General features: G+C 47.5%; 1 protein-coding gene across 1 annotated transcript in view; it reads left to right on the top strand.

Moving 5' to 3' along the window:
• The window catches only part of Eef2k (eukaryotic elongation factor 2 kinase), a 61313-nt gene that overhangs the window by 2232 nt on the left and 31501 nt on the right, over positions 1-27580 (top strand). Inside the window, exon 2 of the mRNA XM_052762050.1 lies at positions 11816-12134. Within this exon, the coding sequence (XP_052618010.1) occupies positions 11892-12134 (243 nt within the window). The 5' untranslated portion in view covers positions 11816-11891. The remainder of the gene's footprint in view (positions 1-11815; positions 12135-27580) is intronic.

The following is a 27580-nucleotide window of genomic DNA, read 5'->3' as shown; positions in this document are numbered from 1 at the left end:
GGGTTTCCTGGTTGAGGAAGATGGACATTAACAGTCCCTGAATTGGGCCAGCATCGGTTTCAAACCCAACTTCCCAGCTTTGTTGGCTGTGTGATTATAGGGAAGGCACTAAATCTCTCTGTCCCTCAGTTTTCTCACCTGTAGAATAAAGCAAATAGCGCCTGCCGGGGGATCTGTGGGCGGTATGTAGAGTGAGTAGAAAATTTCTTAATAAAGAAAAATGAAAAGAAAAAAAAATAGTGCCTGCCTCCTGGGAGTCGGAGACCACAGATCATCTGATAGAGTGTATCACTTGACCAGGAGACAAGCTGGTGATCAGTTGCAAAAGGAGAATAGCTTAGGGCAAGTGCTTGATGGAATCAAGTGTGCTGTGCAATGCCAGTGTGCTAGAATTCTGTGTCAGGGATCGGAACCCTTGTCCTCCATGAAGCTCGGGGAAGGCACACAGAAGGTGATCTGTATAATGACATGGAAGTGACATCAGCCTGCGCTTGCCAGGGTGTGGAAGATGAGCAGCTGAGTGGGCCTGGAAGCAGTGCAAAGGTATTTAGGTTACATTTCATTGGCCTGAATGCAATCACATGGTCTCACCGAGGCATTTAGGAGATGCTGGGAGATACGGTCACCGGCTGGTCCCATCGAGGCTGCTCTAGGTGGCACCCAGCTTGTCCATGATACCTTGAGCACTGGACTCATCTCTCAGTTTCTTTGGTACAAAAGAAACCCCCCAAAAAACAGTCCTGGGGATGTGGTCCAGTTGGTAGAGTTCTTGCCAAACAGGCACAAAGCCCTGGGTTCCACTCAGCCCTCATAAAAACAAGTATGGTGGGTTTATGCCCATAATGCCAGAACCCAGGAGACAGATGCAAGAAAATCAGAAGTTCAGAGTCATTCTCCTACACAGGGAACTGGAGGCCAGCCTAGCTATGAAAGATCCTGTCTCAAAAGAAAAACAAAAACCACAGACAAACCCATAATCGAAAGTTCAAGATGAGCTGCGTGGTGTATCCCTTGGCTGGGCTTTGAAGCACAGGGTTCTGCTGTTAGGAGTGGACCTGTCCTAATCAACAGACATAATGGGACAGACTGTGGTGGCCTGTGCCTGGACCCCCTAGCCCTGTGGTACCTTTACTGTGACTCAGACACTTTTCTGCTTTGTGCTGTGTGTTTCTGAGGGGGAAGGGGAACAGCATCAGGCATCAGAAGTAAGGCATCAAGTGAGGGTCTCATTAATATCCAGAGCCTCGGCGTGCGCTAAGGACTTACAGATTAACTGTCAACTATTGAGAGCAATAGTACTTTATGTCAGAGTAAAAGGACTGAGATGTCCGAACTGGCTTCCTCCAGCAGATTGCATGTCTCCTACTTTCCAGGCCCAGATCAGTCGCCTTCCCCGAGAGTCTGCCTTCTCCCTGCCCTCACACCCACAGGTTCTGCGGCTTGGAGTGCTTTACCCCCTGGGGCCAAACCTGTCTGTCCCTTTCAGGATCACGCTTGGCTCTTACCTGCCCCAGAGGGCCTTCCCTGGGTCATTTCTTTGCCTGCAAATCAGCAGACAGTGAACAGTAGCTACCCCAGAGAGACCAACCCCCCAGCCCCACCATGCCTAGCGTAGGATTGGTGCTGGAAATACCAGCTGCTATTCCATCCTGACCACCCCCACTCTCCTAGAAACCCTCCCCCACTACTTCTTCCCAGGTCCTGTGTAACAAGTCCTGTTACACCCAGAGGCGCAACAATAACAACCCCTCTAAAGGGGTCCATATCCCAACCCTGCGAAGGTGTGTGGCCTTATACAGCAAAAGTGACTTATTAGAGGTGAGAGGGACATTGAATTGTCTTACTGTACCACAGGATCCTTATAAAGAGGAGGTGGAAGCCAGATGTGGTCATACACACCTTTAGTCTCAGCACGCCAGAGGCAGAGACAAGCAGATCCCTGAGTTTGAGGCCAGTCTGGTCTACAGAGCAAGTTCCAGGAAAGCCAGAACTACACAGAGAAACCCAGTCTCCAAAAAAACAATAAATAAGTAAATAAAGAGGTAGAAGGGTAGAGAAGAGACGTGACCGAGGAAGCAGGAACTCTGGATAGAAATATTTAGGCTTAGGTATTAGCTCAGGGTTAGAGGGCTTGTCCTGAACTCTGTCCTGAACTCTGGGAAAGAAGGAGGGAGGAAGAAGGATGGGAAGACAAGAAAGAAAGGAAGCAAGAACAGACTTGAAGACACCAGGCTGCTGGTTCTGAAGGAGGAGCCCTAGAACTCCTGCCCAACCCCCTCCCCAACCCCCCAGTTGTGAGACACAAGCTTGGGTCATTTGCATCAGCAGCTACCAGATGCTCACCTGACTAGAACAGGCTCCAGCTGGGGCTGTTCCACTCCATCCTGGCTCATGGCAACATCTGGAGTCAGTTTTAGTTGTTCTGATTCAAATGCAACTGGCAACTAGTAGGTAGAGATCACTGAGGCCGCTAACTGGCAACTAGTAGAGATCACTGAGGCCGCTGTTTGATGTCCCACAGGCCATGTTGCCCCTGTAAGTAAGAATTGTACTAGCTCATTGCCAGTAGCACAGAGGCCTAGAGACCATGCTCAGTGGGGAAGAGAGCTTGCTGCATAAGCATAAGGACTGAGTTCAGATCCCAGCAACCATACTGCGATGTAGCCAGGCATGGTGGGATGATTCCTGGGACTTGCTGGCTGCCTGCCTTGCTCCAGCCTCATTGAGAGACCCCATCTCAAAGATAAGGTGGTGTATGATAGAGCAGGACACTCAGCGACCTCTGACCTCCATGTACACACGCACATGCACACACACACACACACACCCTCCTCATTCTCCACACATTCCACAGGGACAGAGACATCAGCTTCCTGGCTGGCAGGAACAGCAACCTGCTTGGAAGGCCGAGGGCTAAGTCAATGTCCATTCTGCTGAAATGCACGGGCTGCAACCTGGACCCTGCTCACACAGACCTGCCATTGTGCAAGAGTTCTTTGTTTTAAAATCAAAATGTTAATGGCATTTTAGAGTACAGAGCAGAAAAGATTGACATTAAGGTTTCAGTGAGCGTCCTGCACAGGGGGGCTTTGGATTTTAGTGTTTAATCGTCTTCTAGGCGCTGGCTTTTGTGTCTGTCCTCAGGACATGCTGTACTCCTGGCTGGTCGCACCAGGGTTACAGCGTGCCTCGCTTCTCAGGATGCGCTCTGTGTTTACACAGCCTTCTCCGTGGCCAGGCCGTGTGAATGTCCACCCAAGAGGCATGGTGTCTCACCCCTCCAGCTGCAGTCCAGAGCGCCAAGCCTGGCACAAACCATCCGGGCAGGTCGCAGGAATGAACTACAGAAAAGCTGGCCATCTCCGCTAGCATGTGAGACACTGAGGTGTTACCACCTGGGGAGTCGTCAGTGACCCAGTGGCGTGGTTGAGACCCCAAGAGGGAAAGCCAAGTCATGAAAAAAAAATAATAATAATCTGGCCCGGCAAGACCTTTGAGACAAACAGATCTGAGTTAAGCCCTAACTTTGGCGTGGCTAGCTGAGCAACATTGGGCTGGCTACTTAATTCTTCTGATGCTCAGTTTCTCTGTGAAATTGATTCACCTTATAGAGGGAAGCAGGGTGGGGGTGGGAGGGTGGCGGGGGGTGGGGGGTGGGCACGACAAAGAAAGGTGACTAGGAAAAGCCTCTGTGGCCCAGTGGCTCGTCATTGTCACGTGCCAACATGCCCAGTGCAGCACCTGGCATGCAGCCAGCCCTTCGGATGTATGATTTGTCTAATTTCTGGGAAAATCCTGTTAGGTAGAGGGCCACTGCAGCCCAGGCCTTGCCTTCTTTCTCATCCATCTGCAACACCAAAGCTGCATTTTTCCTCTGTCTCTTGGTGGCGGGAACTCATGCCCGACTCTGAGGAAGGTACTGCCAATTCTGCTGGGCAGAAAGTTCCTGCCTGGCACCTAAAGGATCAGGCAGAGCCACCAGTGGTGGGGGTGGAGGAAGCAGAGAGAATGGGGTTGGGGTGGGGCTAAGCCTTGTTTATCACATCAGGAAATCCACACTGAGAGATCTCGGGACATAGTGTGATGGTGCACCCCCAGCCCAGCCCTGAGGACCCTGTGAGGCAGGACAATCCAGAGTTTGAGAAATAGATACAATAGGAGACAAGGAGGACAGGAAAGTATATCGTTTTGACTTACGGTGATACCCACCAAGAGCATCCCTGGGAATAGTTGGAAACATTGCAGTTGCATGTAAGGATGGGAAGCTTTGCTGCTGTGCACAGTTGCAAAGGTTCTTCACAAGGGTGGAGCAATGTGTGATCTGTGTGGCATTATGAGTGGCCCTGATAGGAAAGGGCTGTCATTTTTTAACTATGTGCTTTTGGAAAAGTCTTTTTTTTTTTCCTAGTGCTGGGGATGGAGCCCAGGCCTTGCATATACTAAACAGTGGCCCTGTCACTGAGCTACAACCCCAGCACTCAAAATTAAGTTATGTTTTTCTTTCCCTCTCCTCCTCTCCACTGGCCGCAAGCCCACGCTTACACACAGTAGGTGAACACTATGTCCCCAGCTCTGCCTTGTGTATTAGGGGGTTTTGTTGTTGTTTTTTAGTACTTTGTGTATGAGTGTTTTGCTCCTGGAGTGTCTGGTGTCTGGTGCTCCTGGAGGTCAGAAGAGAGAGTGTCAGATCCCCTGGAACTGGAGTTCAGACAGTTAATGAGCCACATGACCTCTTGCCAATCACTGTGAACCGGTGTCTGAGCCATAATGATGCTAACCAGTGATGATCAGTCATAGAACACAGAAGTGCGGATGTGGTCGGGCAGCTTGGATTCCAGCTCCTCTACCCCCGTGTTCAGGGGTAGGAGCCAGTAGGTCTTGAGAGGCATGTGCACTCTTCAAGGTGTTTATAGTCGCCTGTGTGTCCTAGGCTGTGGGCAAACGCTGCTAGGTATATCCTGCTCAGGCACTAGTCACAGCAGGACAGTAGCAGTGACTCTGGGACCCTGCAGCCTTGCTGCCACAGAAAGGCAGCCCTGGACACTGAGGGTGAGCCCCCAGGAGATCCAGTGGCCATTGTGGTTTGTCCCTTGTCCTGGAGGCCTTGCTTTGGTCATTATGAGCATAGTCTCTCATGTCCACGGCTGCCACAGGATCCCAGCATAGCAAGACACACAGAGAGGGGTCCTGGCTTCCAGAGAACAGCTGTTTCCTAAGGACCCCTGAGGAAGCTTGGTTTTGCTGCTTCCTAGACATCTAGGTCTGCATCTGTCTGGGACCCAAGGCTCAGTCTCACAATTTACATAAATAAAGACGGCTGTTGTTCCTGTGTCTCGGCTTGTACTGGTGAGCTGACTGACAGTTATAATTCTACCTCCCCCATTGATGGCAGTGAGAGAGGAAGGGACGTAGGACTTGAGCTGGCTGCCCCCCACCCCGGGAAACTTCTCCCCAGGTGTGTCGAGCTGGGAGGGGGAAGTTGTGGGTGCCTAAGTGAGCAACTTCTGGAAAGTTCTCATGTCCTGTCAACTAGGGTCTCCTTCCTTGGATTTGGGGGTCCACAATAGATTGAGTTTGCTAGGAGGAGACTGAGGGTCAGAACTGGAATTGGGAGCTGAGGTTAAGGCCTGCTGGACTTTCTCGGTATCTGGAGCAAGCAATCTGACTTGCTCTGGGTGCCTGTCTTCATGTGCAGAGGGGAGATCAAGCCACCAAGCTACAACTCTGCATTGAGGCTAGTTTTCCTCATATGTCCCTACCCAGGCATCTAGTCATAAGGAATGTCACCTTTTTATGCTGTGGAAGAGAAAGCGTCGCTGGAGCCAATATAATTAGCAACTTGTAGTAAGGGAAAAAGGAAAAGTGTGATAGATCATCGTCGTACAAGGTTTTGATATCAAAGTATGGTGTTTGTGAATCCATGACGAGGAAGCTGCTCCTTGATAGGAGACCTGTGTGTTGTGTTTGTGCCAGCGTTGGGGTGTGGCTGTACCTCATGGCCTAACACAGCTGCCTAAGCTCAAGAACCACAGCTGCATTCTAGCCAGGAGGACACAGTCTCCCCCTTAAACAGCTTTCCCTAAGGGGCCGAGGAGAAGGCTCGTAATGTAGAGACTCCTGCAGCCAAGGCTGCTGACTGTGTTCAGTCCCTGGAACCCACATGGTAGGAGGAGACTCCCGCTAGTATCCTCTGACCTCCACATGAACTTTGTAGAGCGCCCCCAACCCCAATTAAATATTAAAACAACAACAACAAACCAACCCTCCCCTCCCCTAAAGTTGTACACAGCCTTTCTGCTTCTGTTTCAGTAAGCTCAACTTGGGTGTATGGTGTTGTGAAAGCATTTCCACAGAGCTGAAACTTCCCCTCTTAGTGGGAGCAGCTCAGAAAGCTACAAGGCTAATCAGGCTCCTCCTGAGGTTATACAGAGAGTGAGCAATTGCTGGGGAACAGACACTCTACAGGCAGCAGAGCAGCCCACGAGGCAGGCCCAGGGCTCCAGGTTGCAGCTTTCCTGAGTCCTCACTGTCTTGGGACAGGCTTTAGATGATGCCGCTGCCTCCAAGTCCCCCCTGATCTGTAAGTAACCCCCGTTGGGTCACCAAGCTGAACTTGGGAGGATCATCTCTTTTGTCTGTCATTACTGCCCTTTGAGGAGTGAACAGACAGTTCGCGTCTCCCCAGGAAACATCTCACAGCTCATGGTCTTGCCGGGCTGTCATCTGGAAAATGCAGCCCTTATCTGAGAGACTGTGTTCTTAGCTCTGTAGGAGCAAACAGCTTTGACAGTTGACAGGTGCTGCCTCAGCTTCCTTAAAGAGCAGATTGAGTACACATTGAAACCCACAAAACCGGGTTCACTCCGTTCTGGATGTGTACCAAGAACCTGCCGGGGATAAGGCATGGTGCCAGGCAGTCACAGCTGCCGTCAGCAGCGGCTCCTGGTCCCCAGGGTCAGGAGAGTGTTTATCTGTGATTCTGTCTGAAGGCTTCTGCTAGCTAGCTGTGGAAGGCCACTTCCCCACTCCGCTGCTGCCACTGTCGAGCAGTGGGGGAGGGGATGGTCAGGTAAGGATTAGGAGATGAATATGGCCAGATCACTAACAGCAGAGCCCTGCCTGCTCCAATGGCCAAGTTCTGCATCTTAACTCCAAGTCACACTTCTGGGGCAACAGCTGAAGCTGTGGGCATGGCACCATCCTGGCTCCTGGAGCCATTGACCTGGTTGAGTCTGCTAGTAGTTGTGGGTGCCACGTTGTCCTGGTCTGTAAAGCTGACTGGGACAGAGCAGGCTCTGGGGCGAGGAGCTGCAAGCCCCAAAGAGGATCGGGTGGCTCTGGCGTCTGTCCCAGGCTGGTGGCTCTCCTGCTCTGAGGGTAAACTTAGCAGCTGACGTGAAGTTTCAGACTGGGAGTAAAGAAATGAACGTATGGCCAGCACACTAAGGAAAAGGGTCAAAAGAAACAGAAACAACAGGCCCAAGTTCAAACGAACATCGCAAGAGTGCATTTTATCAAGGAAGTACGGGATTTTGAGATTTAATTTCCATTTTAGGAGTGTGTGCTGAGTTAGAATGTGAATGTGTGTCCTGTTTCAGTAGCTGTCAAGAAAGTGACAAAGCCTCAGAAGAAGGAGATGGCTGAGACAAAACTAAACACTAGGCCAGACATAGCAACACTCTGAATGTTTGTGTAAAAGTTACAAAAATTTGATTTTTTTTGTTTTTTTTTGTTTTTTGAGACAGGGTTTCTCTGTGTAGTTTTGGTGCCTGTCCTGGAACTCACTTGGTAGCCCAGGCTGGCCTCGAACTCACAGAGATCCGCCTGGCTCTGCCTCCCAAGTGCTGAGATTAAAGGCGTGCAACACCACTGCCCAGCAAAAAATTTGCTTTTTTAGTTGTGTGTGTGTATACATGATGTGTATATGGGGACATGCATGCCATGGTGTGCTTGTGGAAGTCAGAGGACAATTTGGGGCATCGGTTCTTTCCACCATGTGGGTTCTGGTAATTGAATTCTCACTGCCAAGCTTGTGCAGCAAGCACCTTTACCCACTACGCCATCTTGGCAGCCCCCTCTCCCCTTTGTGTGTGTGTGTGTGTGTGTGTGTGTGTGTGTGTGTGTGTGTGTGAGAGAGACAGAGACAGGGTCTTACTGTGTAGCCTAGGTGGGCCTGTCTGGAACTCACTATGTAGTCCAGACTGGACTCGAACCTACAATCCTCTCACCTCAGCCTTCAGAGTGCTGGGATTACAGACACGAGTCACCACCCCAGCTTGTTTACAAGTGATTGTAAGGGCATTTTCATTTCTTTTGAGTGCATCCCGGGAGTAGAAATGCTGGACCATAAGGAATCGTCAGGCTGTTCTCCATAGCAGGTGTACCATTTTACAGTTCCACTAGCAGCTGTGGATTCTAATTCCTGGACGTCTTTGCTGACTTTTATTATTGCCCAGTTTTAAAATTGTATCCATCCTAGTGGGGTGTGACTTTAAATTGTATTTCCCTAATTACATCTTTTCATGTGTACACCAGCTATTTGTGTGTGGGTGTAAAATTATTTTTTACTTCTCTCTCTCTCTCTCTCTCTCTCTCTCTGTGTGTGTGTGTCTGTGTCTGTCTGTGTGTCTGTGTCTGTGTCTGTATCTACCACAGGCACCCAACAGAGGCTGGAGGAGAACATCAGTTATTTGCATTACTTTCTCTCTCTCTCTCTCTCTTAGATTTATTTACTTTTTTTTTTTTTTTTTTTTTTTTTTTTTTTGGTTTTTCGAGACAAGGTTTCTCTGTGTAGCTTTGCGCCTTTCCTGGAACTCACTCTGTAGCCCAGGCTGGCCTCGAACTCACGGAGATCCGCCTGGCTCTGCCTCCCGAGTGCTGGGATTAAAGGCGTGCGCCACCACCGCCCGGCTGATTTATTTACTTTTTATTTTAAGTGTATGAGTATTTTGCCAGCCTGTGTGTATGTGTGCACCCCATGTGTGTCTGGTCAGAAGAGAGTGTCAGGTTCTCTGGAACTGGAATTATGAATGGTTGTGAGCTACCATGTGGGTGCTGAGAGCTGAACCCTAGTGCTCTGCAGGAGAAAGAGATGCTCTTAACCCCCCTGAGCCATCTCTCCAATGATATCTCTCTTATATGATAGTGTCCCTCATCACACACAAGCTTTTTACCTTAATTATTCTTTTGTTCCGTTGCTTTGGCTGCCATGTTGAAGAAATCTTGTTGGTTATGGTGACAAATTGACTGTAGTCTAGGCACCTGAGAGGTGGTGGCAACAAGGATATTGTGAGTTCGAGGCCAGCTCAGGTACACGGAAAGTGGAAGGACAGCCTGCACGATTGTAATAAAACTTATGTCAAAGGAAACCACAACACCCAAGGGCTAGACTGGAGCACTTGCCTAGCATGTGCGAGGCCCTGGGCTCCATCCTCAGTACCACCCCACTGCTGCACCCACGTCTCTGCTTAACCCAAGATTATGAAGATGTCCTCCTGAGTGTAGCTCTTAGACTTCAGTCAATTTCCATGTAACACTGGCATGCAGTGTAAGGAAGGGATTCAGGGTCTCTCAGCCCCATTTGTTGAAGATTATTCTTGCCGAATTCAGTCATTTTAGCATCTGGCTGAAAGTCCGTTGACCCTGCCAGTGTGAGACTTCCTTCTTACAGTCTTGCTGCACTGTCTCCTGACCATGTCGGTGTGTCCCTGGGTTCTAGACCTCCCACTTCGAGCCATCACACAGTGTAGAAATAGTGTAATTTATGGAACAGGGCTTCACTGGTGGAAATCTGTGGGCACTAGCAATTTCTTGCTGTCATTGATGTTATTGGAGCTTCAGAGGACAATTGTAAGAATGTTCATTTACTGAGGGGAAACACATCGAATGTTACGTCTGTGCCAGGCACTTTCTAAGCCAATCAGTGGGCGTGTGGATAATGAAGGAAAAGGGCCTGCAAGATGGCCCAGCAGGTCAAGTCACCTGCTGGCAAGCCTGATGGTCTCTTCCATCCTGGGGGCCACATGGTAGGAAGGGAGTTGGTCAACTTCGGCAGGTGGTTCTCTGACCTATGTACATGCTCTGTGACCAGCACATACCTGTACATGTACACACGTGCACATAAAAAAAATAAGTAAAAGACTCATTCCATGAGATGGAGCCCATACCTACTACTGCTTGGGTGACCAAGAACCTGAGATTAGAAAACCCAGGGACCTAGGGTAAATCTAAATACTAATGTTCCTAAGGGGAGAAAAAAAGCAAAATGAGGGTTGGGGATTTAGCTCAGTGGTAGAGTGCTTGCCTAGCAAGCGCAAGGCCCTGGGTTCGATCCTCAGCTCCAAAAAAAAAAAGCGAAATGACTCCTAATGACATTCTTGTTTACTCAGATTTTTGACTTGCTCAGCCATCATCAGGGAAGCTTCCTCCTGCAGCAGATGGGAACAAATGCAGAGACCCACAGCCAGACAATATGCAGAGAGTAGAGACCTTGGGACATTCAGCCCTAAATGGGATGTCTCTATTGTATCCTTCCCTCAGGGCTAGGGAACTCCACCAGAAGCCGTGGTAAGAGCCAGAAAGGATGGAGGACACCAAGAAAACAAGGCCCTCTGAATCAACGTGAGCAAAGCTCATATGAACTCACAGAGACTGAGGCAGCATGCACAGGGCCTGCACGGGTCTGCAGCAGGTCCTCTGTATATATTACATTATGGCTTCCAGATTAGTGTTTTAGTGGGATTTCTGGATGTGCGAATGAGTGGGTCTCTGATTCTTGTGCCTTCTCTTGGGCTCTCTTCCTTCTGTTTTGTTGTCCAACTTTGATGTAATAGTTTTGTTATATTTTATTATTCCTTAGAAGCATTTCGTTTTTGTTTTTTTTTCTAAATAGAGACAGAATGGGAGTGAATCTAGGTGGGAGGGGAGGTGGGGAGGGACTGGGAGGAGTAGAGGGAGGGGAAAACTGTAATCAGGATATATTATGTAAAAAAGAATCTATTTTCTTTTTTTCTTTTTTTTTTGGTTTTTCGAGACAAGGTTTCTCTGTGTAGCTTTGCGCCTTTTCCTGGAACTCACTTGGTAGCCCAGGCTGGCCTTGAACTCACAGAGATCCGCCTGGCTCTGCCTCCTGAGTGCTGGGATTAAAGGCATGTGCGCCACCACCGCCGGCTAAGAATCTATTTTCAGTAAAAGGAAACAAGTGTAAGGAAAGAAAGTACAGAGGACAGTTTCAACTCAGAAAGATCACTGAGAAGAAAATAAAACAGGGTCTTTGACTTGGAAGTTCAGAGATTCTCTCAAGGGGCATCCTTTGGGCTACAACCCCAATAGTGAGAAATAACGCAGTTAGAAAGCTGTTCCAGGCACAGGGGACAAGTGCAAAGGCCTTGGGGTGGGAACGCACTTGATGTGTTCGCTGAATGGAAAGCAACCGGTGTCTCCTGGAAGAGCAGCTAAGGCCTGAGAGGTCCAGGGGCCCCAACCGGTTCATGCTTAGTAAGCATGAGTTCTAGTCCTTGTATGCGAGGAGTAGTGCTGGAGGGTGGTAAGCAGAGGAGTGGTTTGATAGAGTTTAAGTCTTAAAATAGCTGTGGTTGTTTGCTAGGCACTTCTGGTTTCTAAGCACTCAAGAGTTCTCCGAAATGAAATGACGGGGCCAATAGGCTTGGACATTTGAAATGTCACCACCTTATTGCCAGCTTGCTGCTGACAGCCTCCCCAAATGATTGTTCTGGGTTTTACCTCTGATGGTGTGGTCGTCGCCAGCGTCATGCAGGTACCCAGACAACCCACCTCCGCTCTGCTTCCCTTGCAGGACCGTCCTTGCTGCACCTGCGCAGTAACTCTGGCTGCACAGCGGACCCCGCGGGTAACACGGGCGCCGCTGAAACATGGCAGACGAAGACCTCATCTTCCGCCTGGAAGGTGTTGACGGTGGCGGGTCCTCCCGAGCTGGCCACGATGGGGATTCCGACGCAGACAGTGATGATGAGGAGGACTACTTCATCTGCCCCATCACTGATGACCCCATGTCCAACCAGAATGTCAGCTCCAAGGTCCAGAACTACTACAGCAACCTGATGAAAACGGAGTGCGGCTCCACAGGGTCACCAGCCAGCTCCTTCCACTTCAAGGTGAGTGGCACCTGTTCTGCACGCGTGTCCGGCTCACCTGTTATGAGGGATGGGGAGCTGGGGTCTCTATTTGATGTCATAATTATCTTCAAACCCTGGCAGTGCATTCTGGATGGGAGGGTATTCCTGTTAATCTGGGAGGTGACTGTTAGTTTAAGCTACGGTTTATCACTACAGAGCAGTAGATTGAAAACCATTTGGGGCTGCAGGTGAAGACACTTACTGGTAAGCCTGATGATTGGAGTTGGTATCCCCAGAACCCACACAGGCTCCTGTAGACTGTTTTCTGGCCTCTACAATTATGCTGTGGCACCTACATACCTATGTTCCCCCACATGGACATGTACACACACAATAAACAAATGTAATGTTTAAAATAGGTGTTTAAAAGCCTTTCCCTGAGTCTTGCCCTTTTTTTTTCCTTTTTCTCTTTCTTTTTTTTTTTTTTTGAGAAATGGAACAAAATAGAATTTAATAGAAAATTTTGCAGAGCACTGTAGACTGCAAGCGTCTCATTCCTTGGACATTGTATATTTCCTCCCTGTGTGTAAAAATTTGGCGAGTTTATTCATTGCTTACGGACCGCATCTCAACATTCAAGAAAGAATGGAACAGGAGGATACAGTAAAAAAAACATTGACGAGCGTTAAAAAGTGCAAGGATCTCATTCTCATGCTTTGTTGTTGAGACAGGGTCTCACCAAGTAGCCAAGCTGATAATGAGCTCATGATCCTCCTGCCTCAGACTGAGGAGTGCTGGGGTTATGTGCCTGGCTCAAGATTATTTATTTATTTGTTTTCCTTTCTTTCTCTTCTTTGTTTTTCTTTCTTTTTTTTATTTTTTTATTTTTTTTTTTAAGACAGTGCCTCGTGAAATCTCAGCCTCACTGTGTTGCCAAGTCTGTCCTGGAACTCATTCTGTAGACCAGGCTGGCCTTGAACTCACAGAGATCCACCTGCCTCTGTCTCTGCCGTACTGGGACTAAAGGTATGTGTCACCACCACCCGCCAGTAGGATAGGATTTGCTGAAGGAGGTGGAGGCAGGAGGATCATGCGTTGAGGCCAGCCTGGACTCTGAACTCTTGATCCTCCTGCTTCTATCTCCCAAGTGCTGGGATTACAGAGCTGCCAGGCTTGGAGCATGTGTACAGGAATCCATCCTTAGCCATGAGCAGTGTGTTCTAGGACTGCAGGGGATGCCTGAGACATGACTGACTGGTGCCTAAGCCTCTGTGTGCTATTTCCCCCTGTATACACATACCTATGATAAAGGTTTAACTCGTAAATTAGACACATTAAGAGGTTAACAGTCACTAATAGTAAAATAGAACAATTATAACAATACAGTATAATAAAGCTATGTGCTGGGGGTGTGGCTCAGTGGTAAACTGGGGGTGTGGTTCAGTGGTAAGCTCATACACAAGGCCCTGGGCACCATCTCCAGCACCCCAGAGAACCAAACCAGAATGAACAAACTGTAAAGTGGTGGACATGGGTCTCTCTCTTTCTCTCAAGATGTCACATTGTACTGTGTATGTGTAGATAACTTCTGTGCTATCTCTTGTTGGCCACAAGTAACTGAAACCACAGAATGGGAAGTCACAGATAAAGGGGACCACTGTCCACACCCTTCACAAACACAACAATATAGTGGCTTGTTTTTGGTGATGGGCTTCTGGTAAAGTACTATATTTTCAAAAAGCACATATTTAGCTGGGGATACAGCTGGGTTGGTAGAGCGCTTGCCTGGCACACACCAAGCCCTGGGGTCCGTCCCTAGCATCACATAAACATCCCAGAGGTGGTGGCGGAAGAATGGTCAGAAGTTCAAGGTTATCATCAGCTCTATCTCAGGTTTGAGACCAGCCTGGGATATGAGACCCTGTCTTTAAAAAAGACAAAACAGGCTGGAAAGCGGCTCCTCTGTTGAGAATGCGTGCTGCTCTTGCAAGCAACCCAAGTTTGGATCCCAGCCTCCTCTTGAGTGGCTCATTACTGTCTGTAACTCCAGCTCTAAGGGATGGGATGCTTTCTGACCTCCTCGGGCACCCTTGTACACATGTGGCATACACACCCACATACATATACATAATTGAAATTTAAAAAAAATAAATCTTAAAAGATATATATATTTTTAAAGACAGAACACACAAAAACATGTATTGAATCTCATGCTTTTATTGAAACCCATTTAACAGGTATGAGCTTGGGTACTGAATTACATGTTTTAATTCAGTTGCATGTACTTATGGCCTATTAACATTTCTGATATTAGCTAAACACTGAGTACAGTGAGGCAAACTGTGTGCCATTCTCTTTGTGATTTCACCTGTGAGGGAGGGGCAGGCTGAGTTCTTGTTAACCATTATTTTTGAAACAGTACCTTAGATTGTGTGCATACTGTAGGTGTTTAATACATACCACTTCCCTTTCTGATTGTACATCCCAGCATATAGCCCTCGCCATTTGTTACTGACTGAAAAATAAAGGCTTTTAAAAGGACTTTTAGATGTTGGAGGTAGAGTGCATGCTTGGCATGTCTGGGGTCCTGGGTTCTGTTCCCAGCACCACCACCCATGCACAAAAAAGTCCTTTGCAATAATTAACTGCCCTTCCCTACATTTGTTTCTTGATAAAAACTGACTTGGTAAGTTCTCTACCTTGGATATTGTCACTGTTTAGAGGTACAGGCACAGGAAGCAGCTCTTCCACTTCCACTCTGAGGGGTCCCCTGGCCCTTTAAGGACCTTATCTCATGAGTCATGGTTTCAACACAGAGAATTTCAGGACCAGCCAGTTTATGAAGCAGGGTTGGTTGATTTGTTTGTTTGTTTGTTTGTTTTTTTGTTTTTTTTTTTTACTTTTAGAGAGGGTCTCACCATGTAGCTCTGGCTAATCTGAAATTTACTGTGTAGACCAGGCTAGCCTCAAACTCACAGAAATCAGATTGCCTCTGCCTTTCCAGTGTTGGATTAAAGCCATGCACCAACCACCATGCCTAGCAGAGTTGGGGTTTAATAAAGGTATTTTTGTGCCGGGCGGTGGTGGCACACACCTTTAATCCCAGCACTCAAAAGGGAGGCAGAGGCAGGGGGATCTTTGTGAGTTCGAGGCCAGCCTGGTCTACAGAGCGAGATCCAGGAAAGACACAAAGTTACACAGAGAAACCCTGTCTCAAAAAACCAAAAAAAAAAAGTATTTTTGTTTTGTTTTGTTTGCATATATGTGTGTGTAGAAGCCATTGGATGTCTTCCTCCATCACTGTCCACTTTGTTTATTGAGGCAGGGTCTCTTTATGAAGTCTACTGATTCTGGCTAGCCAGGTTGCCCTGAGGATCCTGAGTTCTGGGATCACAGGTGGCTGCCATGCCTGCGTGGCTTCTGACATGGGTGCTGGGGATCCAACTCCAGGCCTCATGGGTGCTGGGGTCCAGCTCCAGCCCTCAGGGGTGCTGGGGATCCAGCTCCAGCCCTCGGGGTGCTGGGGTCCAACTCCAAGCCTCATAGGTGCTGGGGATCCAACTCCAGCCCTCAGGGGTGCTGGGGGTTCAACTCCAGGCCTCATGGATGTTGGGGATCCAGCTCCAGCCCTCAGGGGTGCTGGGGATCCAGCTCCAGCCCTCAGGGGTGCTGGGGGTCCAGCTCCAGCCCTCAGGGGTGCTGGGGGTCCAGCTCCAGCCCTCATGCCCTTTATCACTGAGCTATATCCCCAGCCCCAATACAGATAACTTAATATGGGCTTCAGCACAAGGGTTGAGAGAAAGAGAGGTGCTCAGAAGGAAAGGAAAACACCACTGAGAGCATGAGTGTGGGTGCGCTTCTTAGAGTGCAGACAGACAGATGGAGGTGCACACCCTGCCGTAGGGACCAGCTGCTCAGCTCCCGGTGTTTGGTTTTTTCACAACAGTTGTCGTATGTTGGATTTTGTGAGGTTTGAAGAGTTGCTTAGAAATGTGAGATCACTGGGTGTTTCCTGAGGGGAACCTGCAGGATTACAGTTGGTAATGTAAAAGTCTCGCTCACAGGGATACAGAAGGCAGGACATCATTGTAAACAAAGTTTTATTGGGGACCTTTGGGGGATGGTTGGGGGAGGAATGGAGGCGCTAGCCTGGGACACCGTTACTTACTCTAAACTATCTCTCTAAAGAAAGTGAAGTCTCTGTACAGGAAATGTTTATTGTTGCGGGGTGGGGTTCGTGGCCCTCAGTTGATGAGTGTGTTTATTTTAACCTCACTCCTGGATGAGGCTTTCCTTTTCCTTCTCATGTCCCATAGTTTCCCTGTCTTTCTATCCTGCCTCAAAATCTGTATTTGTCAAGTTTTAAAAAAATATTTTAATAACATTTTACATATGTGTATTTAGGTGAGTGGATTTGGTTTTGGGTTTTTTGTTTGTTCTGTGTGTGTGTGTGTTTTGTTTGTTTATTTTTGGCTTTTTGAGACAGGATTCTCTCTGTAGCTCTGGCTGTCCTAGAGCTCACTCTGTAGACCAGACTGGCTTCAAACTCAGAGATCTGCCTGCCTCTGCCTCCTGAGTGCTGGCATTAAAGGCATGCGCTACCCCACCCAGCTAGGTGAGGAGATTTATGATGTCAAATGTAGTTCTTTATTTTGGTTTGGTCAGAAAGCCGTTCCTTAGGTTTTGACTGGGGAGGAGGGTGTTTGTCTTCTTAGGGGTTCTGTCCATACCCTGGCAATGCCATTGTAAAGGAGAGGAGGAAGGTGAGCATTACTGGGCTTTGTATAATGACATGGAGGAGCAGTTAAAACCCAGGGCTCTTATCCTTGTTTAATTGGTCTTTAGAGACTGTGACTTAGCATTAAATACCTGTTACTATATTGAGATTTAATTTTAAAACCATCCTCCATGACTTCAGAATTTGTCTTTTTTAGAAAATGAATGGTTTTAGTTCTTACAGACACTGGGGTGGAGTGGGTTTTTTGTTTTGTTTTGTTTTTCCCTTCCCAGGCTAGAGTTCTAGCTTAACTCACTCTCCATCACATTGCTCCAAAAATAACTCAGTCTCCTCTGGGTTTCTGGGGACCCTGAAAGGCAGGTTCTAGTTTATCCTGCTTTCCGTGGAAAGGCAGCTTTGGAACAGACTCCCAATACCCCAGCACTCCACCCCAAGCTCCCCCTTTTCCCAGCTTCCATCTCCAGAGACAGCTAGAAGGGCTCAGTATGCAAACAGCTCCAGAGCCCGTGCAGAGAGATCTCTTTAAATGACACATCTCTTTAAATGGAGATTCTAACAGAGACATATTTACATTAAAATGAGTGATGTTACTAGGTAATTGTACTTTAAAAATGATGTCTATAAATACTTCAGGACCTGGGGATATGGCTCAAAGGAAGAATGCTTTCCTAGTATGGCATGGCCCTGAGTTTCATCTCCAATACCACACACACACACACACACACACACACACACACACACACACACACACTCACACACTCTCACACTCATGAACTCAATAAGTTAGGCTAAGCCACCAACCATCCTTAATACAGCAATTAAAGAGAAAATAACAAAATGCAGAGGAGAGAGAGTTACTCAGTGCAGCCACATTGTACGGAGGAACAAGAGGTCCAGTGGCCCCTCTGTCTGTCTCTGGGGTGCTGACACAGAGGGGTTAGGTTTAAACAGAAGGCTAGAAGTCGGAGTAACTACGCAGTCCTGATCGAGGTCTAGGGTCATCCCTCCCATCAGCGACCCACTGTGTCTTGGCAAGCTGATCTATAGTCAGAACTGTGTGAACTCTCTTCCTGGGAAGTAGGCCCCTGCTCTGACTGTCACCTGGGATTTAGCCTTTCCCTTTTCCCAGCATGGGATTCCAAGGGAAATTTTAATTCTTTGGAGTTCATTGTTTTGATAATCTGAAAGCACAATCTCTCTCTTTAAATTACCTTCTCTCCCTCCCAGACAGAACCTCAAGCTTTGCTTAGGAAGCTCTCTACAACCGAGTTGTGTCCTCAGCCCCCAAAAATGTTAAGAAAAACTAGTGCAGTATTACCAGGTCACATTACTTCCCCCTCACATACAAATCCCCAAATAGCCCTTCCTTACAACTCCTCACTTCAACGTTGAGTTCAGAATCCTGGTAGAGGAGCTGGGAGCGACTTCTGGGTTCAGCTCATCCCACCACACTCCTCAAAGCTCCTGGAATAGGCTTCCTTTTGCGGGCCTCTGCCTAAAACTTCTTCTAGTTGAGGCCTTGTTCAAGGAAACCTCCAGTCTTGAACTCTGTGGGGCTCCCTCTGTATTCCCTTGGACTCTCAGCAGACTCCTCATGTACTTGTCACCGTTCAGTGTCACTCTGTGAGTCCGCTCCTAACTGCAGGCTGGGGACTATTGGTGGCCCCACCATTCGTTGACTTATTTATAAATAGGAAGCAGTTGGTGAAATCCTGAACCAGGCACAGGCGGATTAAGTCTTCATTGCGCACCGTCTTACCTCATTGAAAGCAGACTCTGCTAGACTGTTGTCATGGGAGTGGGTCAGGGAAAAGACTAGAGCTTAGTTTCCAACCTCATTTCCTCTGGCACTTAACTTACTGTTGACATGGTAACCTGGGTTGTTGAACCAAAATGGCCATCTGGCCTTCCTCCAAAAAACAGGCCCCAGCAGGTACTGGGGTATGTATGGTGAAATGTCAGGTTCTGCCAGCCCCCATGTTCCCAAGGGGTTGGGCAGAATCACTCAGAAGGCCTCTCAGTAGATACCAATCTGACCCTCAGAGGAAGTTTGCCCTGCGTGAGATACGGTCTCAGTCGCAGATGTAAAGTGTTGAAACACATTGGGGGTGGGGGGGATGGAGATTGATTGATTAAGGAAGCTTGTCACTATCAGGGATTGCTTTAGGACAGGATCAGATGGAATGACTATTCTTTTCTTACACCTTGGACGGTCCTGCATTTTTTGGTTTGTTTGTTTGATTTGGGTTTGAACTTTTTATTCTTTGAGAATTTCGTGCATATCAAGAATTTTGATCATTTTTACCCCACTCCCCCTACCATCTCCTTCCAGATCCAGCCCTCCCCCACCCCTCCCCACAGTGGTCTGGGCTTTTATTTTTGTTGTTTTTTTCCAGACAAGGTTTCTCTGTGTAGTCCTGGCTGTCTTGGAACTCACTCTATAGACCAAGTTGGCCTCAAACTCAGAGATCTGCCTGCCTCTGGAGTGCTGGCATTAAAGGTGTGCACCGCCATCGCCCAGGCTCGGTTTGGGCTTTTTGCGAGGAGGTCTCTCGTAGCTCAGGCTGGCCTCAAACTCTAGTGGATGACCATGAACTCCTGATCTTTCTATCTCCCGAGGGCTAGGACTGCAAGCGTGTGCCACCACACTGGGCCCTTCTACAGTTTTCTCTCCCCTCCCCCATTGCAAAGTTTTATTTATTCTTAGTTTTACATTTATTTATTCATTTATTATGTGTGTAGGAACATGTGTGCCCTGGCACTTGCATGGACATCAGAGGACAGTTTTTCTGCCGTTGGTTCTCTCCTTTGAGGTCCAGGAATTATCACACTTTCTTGAAAAGTACCACCTTGAAAGGACTTCTTTTTCTTGCAGTATAGGGATTGGAACCCAGAGACTTATACATTCCAGGCCAGTTGAACAACAATCCCAGCCCTTTGAGAAAAAATGTGCATGAATTTTTTTCCCCTTACTGCAAATAGCATGGTAATACATACATATGCAGTCTTTAAATATATATGCAAATACATTCACAAACTGTATGTCTGTAAATGTTTACAAATGTATTTTACACATGTACACTTTATTTTTTTATTTTCCTGTGTATGGGTGTTTTACCTGCACGTATGTCTGTACGTCACTTTGGTGCCTGGTACACTTGGAAGATAGAAGAGGGTGTCGGATCCCCCAGAACTGGAGTTAGCTCTGAGCTGCCTTGTGCTTGCTGGGAATCAAACATGGGTCCGTTGCCAGTGCAGCCAGTGCAGTTAACCGCTGAGCTGTGTCTGCAGCTCCCATGTATGTAAACTTCAAAAATACATTTTTATAGTCTACGTAATCTATACTTAATGTATGTACAAGGTAAAACAAATCCAAACTGTCAAGAAGTGAAAATGTGCCCCCATCTCAGCACAGAGCATGCTCCTCCTGTCGCTTAGGCCAGGGTATGTTCTCCTGCCCTGACTGTCTTCCTTTTGCTTTCATGAGATGTTACAAACTGGTTTCCACCCTGGTGGCCGTCCTCCCTTATTCCTTGGGGAGCCGACATGAACTCTTCACTTCCATAGCTTGTCTGCGGTCCAGGCAGGCTCTGCAGTACGTGTCTTACTCAGTACAGTGTACACAGTGATCCCTATAGAGCCCCAGACAGTTGGCAGTTTGCCAGATGGTAAATCGAAATGAGGTCACGTGCCTGGGAAGTGACAGGATTGTGTTCTTTCCCTGGAGATCCTGTCTCAGAGTGATACTGTTAATAGCTGCAATTATAACTCACTATATTTTGCGGTTTGTTTTTATTTTTCTTTTTTCGTTGTTTGCGAGCAAGCCCAGGGCCTTGTGCGTACAATCTTTCATTTATTTGTTTGTTGTCTTTAATGGCTGAGTTTCATTTCACTGGAGGACAGTGTTTCCTCGTACATATATGGCTTTGCCTGTTCAGAGATATACTTGTCAGAGAATGTAGTGACTAGTAATGGAGTGGCTTGGGCAGAACCTTGAATTTAAAATGTCGTGGGGATGGCCGATTGCACCAATGAACTGCCCTGCTGTATGTGGTACATATACCTGCTTCCCACGTCCCATCTTCAATTGCAGAAGTGCTGTTAATGCTGCTGATGTTCTAACAGCTTGGTTTAAAATGAAACAGAGTGAGACTGGCCAGCCAGGGTGTGGTGACTCACTGGGCAGAGGAGTGTCCCTGTCTACTGAGCCTAAGAGGCTCCACCCTGGCAGCCTCAGGCCTCAGACCATGACCAGAGAAAGTGAGCCAGAGGCAAGTAACTGTTTTTGTGCTTTGGGAATGCGGTCAGAAAACAAAGCTTATGAGCCTGGTCCAGCTTGGCTTAGTGGCTAGAGTGCTTTCCTGGCAAGCCTGAGGACCTGGGTTCAGTCTGTAACATCTTAAAATGATAAAAAAAAAAAAAAAAGATAGCCTAAAAAGCTTTGACCTCCTGCAAGATGAAAGCCTGGCGGCCAGTTGAAAAAGAGTCCTGCTGGCATAGGAATTGAAGCCATCTGGTGACCGGGTGTCCGGCACACAGGAGGAGTTGAAAGAGGTTGGAGCCCTGCTGTCGGGGCTTACTTTTATCAATGAATGTGGTGAAGTGTGCTAGGGTATTTATTGACAAGGACTCCCCCACCCTGCCCCCACATTCTCTCATTTTCATTTTTTTTTCTAGCAGTTTTATGAAAATGAAAGCCACATACCATAAAACTTACCCATTTAAATGTACAGCCCAGTGGCTTTTAGTATATTCGTAAAATTATCCATCCATCTCTATAACTAACTTTGTCAAAAGCTGTACCTCTCAGGCATCACTTCCTCACATCTCTGGTCTATCCAGCCCTCGGGACCACTAATCTACTTTCTGTTTCTATGAGTTTGCCTTTTCTAGACTTAAAAAGTATTATATTTATTTATTTGTATGCCATACTATGCATATAGAAGTCAGAGGACAACTCGCAGGAATTGGTAGAAGGGGAGATCCTAAGATCAAACTCGGATCACCAAGGTTGATGGCAAACGCCTTTACCCACCAGTCATCTTATTGGCCCATAGGCACTTTGTATCCATAGATCTGTTCTGAGGAGTGGCATAAGCAGGTCTCGTAGTAACTGTGTTTAATGTTTAAGTCTCACACTTCCAAACTTTTCCTTGTTCTCTGAACCTGGAATTCTCCCACTTTTCTCTCTATCCTCACAAATGATGTGAGATGCTGGTAGGATGCTGTCTGGGTGGGGGCTCCCAAGAGGCCATGGCATTATGGAACCCTAGCAAATGCTACTGCTTTGATTTTTATTATTTCCATCTTTACCTTTCTTCAAAGCCAGGGCTCTGAACCCCAAAAGTTACAGTTGTAGCCACTCTTTGCAAACAGGATTTTCTTTTGGATTTTTGGTTTGATTGAGTAATTTATCTTGATACAGGATCTCACTGTGTAGCATTGGCTGGCCATGAGCTTGCTATGTAGACCAAGCCTTCTGAGTGATGGGATTAAAGCCATCTGCTACCACATCCGATTATTTTATTTTTTAGACATGGTGTGTGTACATATATAATTATTAATATATAATATATATTACATATATGTATATAGTGGGGGGCACACACATTCTGTGGCACATGTATGAGGTCAGAGAATAACTTGGCTCAGTTCTTTCCTTCTACCACTTGGGTCCTGGGAATCACACTCCTGTTGGCAGGCTTGGGCCGAGCACACACACAAACACAAAGAAGGCTGGGAATATAGTTCAGTGTCAGAGTGCTTCCCTAGATTGTGAGAGGCCCTAGGTTCAATCCCCAGTACTGGAAGAAGGAAAAAAAGTCACCCTTTCCATTCCACGGTGGACTGTTGCATGGCTGTACTTTAATATTGGGTTTCTTGGGATTTGTGGGTTGCTTTGACAGTCTCCAGTATTTCACTGCTACATGGAGTGTGGGTTCCGTGGATGAATGTATAAAGCTGCTAAGTGCATGTGACATGGTGTGAGGCAGCCACACAGCCTTGTTGGTCTCCTCCCATCCTCGCTTGGCTGTGATCCTTCCTTCTTCCTGCTTTTTGCATTTTCCCATGGAGTCTGGTGTGATCCCTCTCTTTCCTCCAGGAAGGAGAGCCTGGGCTGACTCAAGAGTTATATTTCTTGGAATCTCCAGATCAACAGGGGGACAGAACACTTATAACTGAGCAGCTGATCAAAGAAGGAGGGCTCGGTTGGTGCCTGGATGCTTAATAAAAGGCTACAATTGCTATGATCATGGAAATAATAATAATAATAATAATGTTAAAACAAGGGTTGTATTTATAGCTCAGAAGGCCTAGCATATATGAAGTCCTGGCTTTAAGCCCTGCATAAACCCGGTATGGTGGTATACACCTGTAATCCCAGCACTTGGGGAGGTAGAGGTAGGATGGTCAGAAGTTTAGGGTCATCCTGGGCTATATCAGGTTTGAGGCTAGCCTGGATTACATGAGACCTTGTCTCAAAACCCAAACCAAAACACGAACAAAAAGCCCAACACAGTTATCACTTGTGCCAAGGGCCTCGAAGACACTACATGTTCTTCTAGTGCCGTCCCTGCACCTCCCAGGAAATGTGTTCGCATTGTTGAAATTCTGTTTATTTACTTTTATTTTGTATTCTTAGAAGAATCAAGCCTTTCTATTCCCTTTTTAACTTATTTGTGTATGTATGCATACAGGCTTGGGTGTGCTCTGTGTGTGTATGTGTGTGGGCTTGGGTGTGCTCTGTGTGTGGGCTTGGGTGTGCTCTGTGTGTGTATGTGTGTGGGCTTGGGTGTGCTCTGTGTGGGGGGGGAGGCTGGGGTGTGCTCTATGTGTGTATGTGTATGGGCTTGGGTGTGCTCTGTGTGTGTATGTGTATGGGCTTGGGTGTGCTCTGTGTGTATATGTGTGTGGGCTTGGGTGTGCTCTGTGTGTGTATGTGTGTGGGCTTGGGTGTGCTCTGTGTGTGTATGTGTGTGGGGGGGGCTTGGGTGTGCTCTGTGTGTGTATGTGTGGGGGGGGGGCTTGGGTGTGCTCTGTGTGTGTATGTGTGTGGGCTTGGGTGTGCTCTGTGTGTATATGTGTGTGGGCTTGGGTGTGCTCTGTGTGTGTATGTGTGTGGGCTTGGGTGTGCTCTGTGTGTGTATGTGGGGGGGGGCTTGGGTGTGCTCTGTGTGTGTATGTGTGTGGGCTTGGGTGTGCTCTGTGTGTGTATGTGTGTGGGCTTGGGTGTGCTCTGTGTGTGTATGTGTGTGAGCTTGGGTGTGCTCTGTGTCATCATGCACAAGTAAGACCAGAGGATAACTTGTGGGACTCTGTTTCCCTTCTACACTGTGAGTCCCAGAGATTGAGCCTATATTGTCAGCCTTGGTGTCAGGCACCAAGATTTATGTTTGTTTATGTGTATGGGTGTTTTGCCTGTTGTATATCTGTGCACCATGTGCATGCCATGCCTGCAGAGGTCAAAAAAGAACATTGGAACTGGAGTTTTAGATGATTGTGAGCTACCATATGGGGTATTGAACCCAAGACCTCTGGAAGAGCAGTCAGAGCTCTTAACCACTGAGCCTCTCTGCTCCTTTTTGGAGACACGGTCTTGCCATGTTGCTAGCTGGCTTTAAACTCGGGCCTCCTGTGGAGGGGTTAGAGCTACATCCGCATGCCACTGTTCCTGGCTCCTTCCTCTTATTTATGACGAACCTTCAGCAGCTGCAAAATTAACTTGCCTACTCAGCAGTTGAGATTTAAAATCATTTGAACTAGAGACTGTTAGGGCTGGTAGAGGCTTAGGAATCATCCAACTGCTGGGAGTGTCACTCAGTGGTAGAGCATGTGCTAGCATGTATGAGGCCCTGAGTTCATCTCTACAGCATCAACAGACTCGTTTACAATAGTGATTTTTGTTTGCTGACTTTGGTTTACACTTTCAGGGCTGAGAATATAGATCAATGGTAGAATGCTTGCCTACTTTCTAGTGGGAACATCTATCCCGGGTGTAGGGGCCATGAGAAACATTGGGCACCAGTCCCCAAAATCTTTATCCTTATTTGTCAACAAAAGTAAGCATGCATTTTCCACAGAGCCAGCAGTTATAGGACCAGGATCAAGGGACCCAGATGCCAGTGCTAGACCTTACCTATCTATCTATCTATCTATCTATCTATCTATCTATCTATCTATCTATCTATCTATCTATCTATTTTTGGGGGTTTTCAAGACAGGGTTTCCTTTTTGTTTTGTTTTTTAGAACAGGGTTTCTCTGTGTAGCCCTGGCCACCCTGGAAATCGCTCTGTAGACCAGACTGGCCCGTGCTATCACCACCCAGCAGACCTTTTTAAGAATTAATTTTTATTTATTTATTTTGTGTGTACCGAGCATGTATGTGGAGGTGGGAAGACAGTTTGTCACCTTGAGGGAGCTGTTTCTCGCCTCCTACCAGGTGGGTCCCAGGGATCGAACTCAGGGTGTCAGAGTTGGCGGTAGGAAGAATAGGCAGTAGTAGGTCCTGCCAAGCTGTCACCCTGGCCTAATACTTGACTTTTTAATACTGTGCTTTAAAAAAGGAAAAGTCAGTTGCAGCTATGTATGGTGGTGAACGCCTATAATCCCAGCATTTGAGAGGCTGAGGCTGGAGGATAGAAAGCTTGGGGCCAGTTTTCTGTAGTGAGACCCCACCTTAGAAACAAGTCAGTTGCATTAAGCCACCTGTGGCTGGTGAGGTGTGGAATGATTCCTGAGTTTGGAAAGGGTCATTTTTGGAAAGGGTCATCTACCCTCCCCCAATGCCACACCCTCACCTGTAAAGTTTTGTCTTCCTTGTTTGTTGTTTGGTTTTGTTTTTAGTGGTGTTGGGGATGGAACCTGGGACCTCATGTGTTTCAGGCAACCAGTGTACTGGTTAGCCACCGCCCCAACCCTTAACTACGGTTTTGGTTGGTGCTCCTGAGTCTAGCCAGATGACTTCTGTTGATAATCCACCCCCTGAGTGGGACAGCCCCCGGTGGTGGGTGTAGGTAGTGGTGGAGTCGTCATTCAAGACAGACAAAGCCAGAGAACCATGTCTCTACAGGTAGAGACATGCTCAGAAAGACAGGCAGCCTCCACTTCTCCAGACAGACAGATGAGCCATTCCCAGCTGCTGAAATGTAAGTGGGGATAGTAATGTGCCTTTTAAAATACAGGGATTGAAATTCAAAAACTATTTTAGATGTCCACATATCTGCCGGGGAGTCATTTATAAGAGAAAAAAGATGAGTGCCAGCCAGTTATGTAGTAGTAAACTCACATAGTGCATTACTCTATACTGTTGCAAATGTGTCAAGTTTACACTCCCTTGACATAATCTCCCGTTAAAACTTGAGTGACATATTTACTGCTGCTTGGAGTGTAACTTACAAGAACATTTTGGGGCAATTTCTAATTTTTTTGTTTCACTGCTGAGGCTTGAACCCCGGGCTGAGCACTCGGCCACACTGACCTGTTTCCCAGGCCCCCAGACTCTAAATCTGGTCCAACAATGACATTGAAAACAAACAAAACTCTCTCCTCCTGAGATCTTGCACGAGTATGCAGCGTTGTAGAGATAAAGATGCTAGCGTCAGCACTGTTTGTACTGGGACGTCCTGGAAGGCATCCAAGTACGGTCTCCTGGGGGCAGATGTGTAGGGTACACCTACACAGTCTGTATCCCACGCCCTGGGAAGGATGCAGTCTGTCCACACAAGCCGGGAGGGAGGCTGTTGAAGAGCGAGTGTTAAGTGCAGAAAGCAGGATTCGAACAGGGGCGAGGCGTGCTGTTCTTGATGCACACCTTTAACAAAGGCGGAGAGGAAACCTGCTGAATGTCTACAGCAAGCGGCAGCCCATGAAAGGCTGTTGGGAGGACTCCGCTTTCTCATTCAGAATTCTATAGTGCTTGTGGTTTTCATGTGAAGCAGACGGTCCTTTTGGAGTGGGGGATGGTGGCGGTGGTTGTTAGGACCACTAAATAAAGCATGAAGTCCCAGGGATCTGCTCCCCCAAAAGGATGTAATGTGTTTTCTGTGTGATTCCGAGCATGTTTTAAAAATGCATCGAATAGAACTCACTGAAGGCATGCATGGACAGTGGCTGCTGCGGTCTTTTCTGTATTTGTCAAGTAGTTTCATTAATCTTAAATTAGCTTCTAGACCAGAAGGAAAAAAAAATACGGGCTTTGCAGAGGTTGGAAAGCCTCTTGCAAGAGAGCTCTGGCCGTGTGTGTGTGTGTGTGTGTGTGTGTGTGTGTGTGTGTGTGTGTGTGTGTGTGTTGTGAAGTCTCAGCTCCTTTCCCTGATGACTTCTATTTTTAACAGGATCCCAGTGAGGGGTCCATGCTAGGAGGGTGGGCACTGTGCAGCTAGCTCTGCTGAGGCCTGGGAGCTGGACTCCTTCCAAGGATGGCTGGAGCACTGAGGGATATCGGTGGTGGCAAAGGCCATCTGAAAGTGCTGTCCCTTGACTTCCCCTTCCCTGTCTCAGAGCTCCTTCTGGCCTGTATCATCCAGATGATGCCCAGTCCCCTACCTATTATCTTCCCCATAGGGGAAGATCCATGGGGCCTGGAAGGGATTTTGGGTCTTGGTGATCCTAGAGCAAAGATTTAAGTTCCTTTGGGGCAAAGATTTGAGTTTCTTAGGAAGAAAGCAAAAGGGTAGTGAAGATTCAGAGCACTGTGGACTGAGGATATTGGTTCGGAAAGGGAGAGAAGATTCAATAAAACGACTG

This window comes from Peromyscus californicus, unplaced genomic scaffold, assembly GCF_007827085.1.
Source record: "Peromyscus californicus insignis strain IS unplaced genomic scaffold, ASM782708v3 Scaffold_4__1_contigs__length_199733344, whole genome shotgun sequence".
Classification (NCBI taxonomy): domain Eukaryota; kingdom Metazoa; phylum Chordata; class Mammalia; order Rodentia; family Cricetidae; genus Peromyscus; species Peromyscus californicus.
Note: the sequence above shows the minus strand (reverse complement) of the source record. Positions and strands in the feature narration are given on the sequence as shown.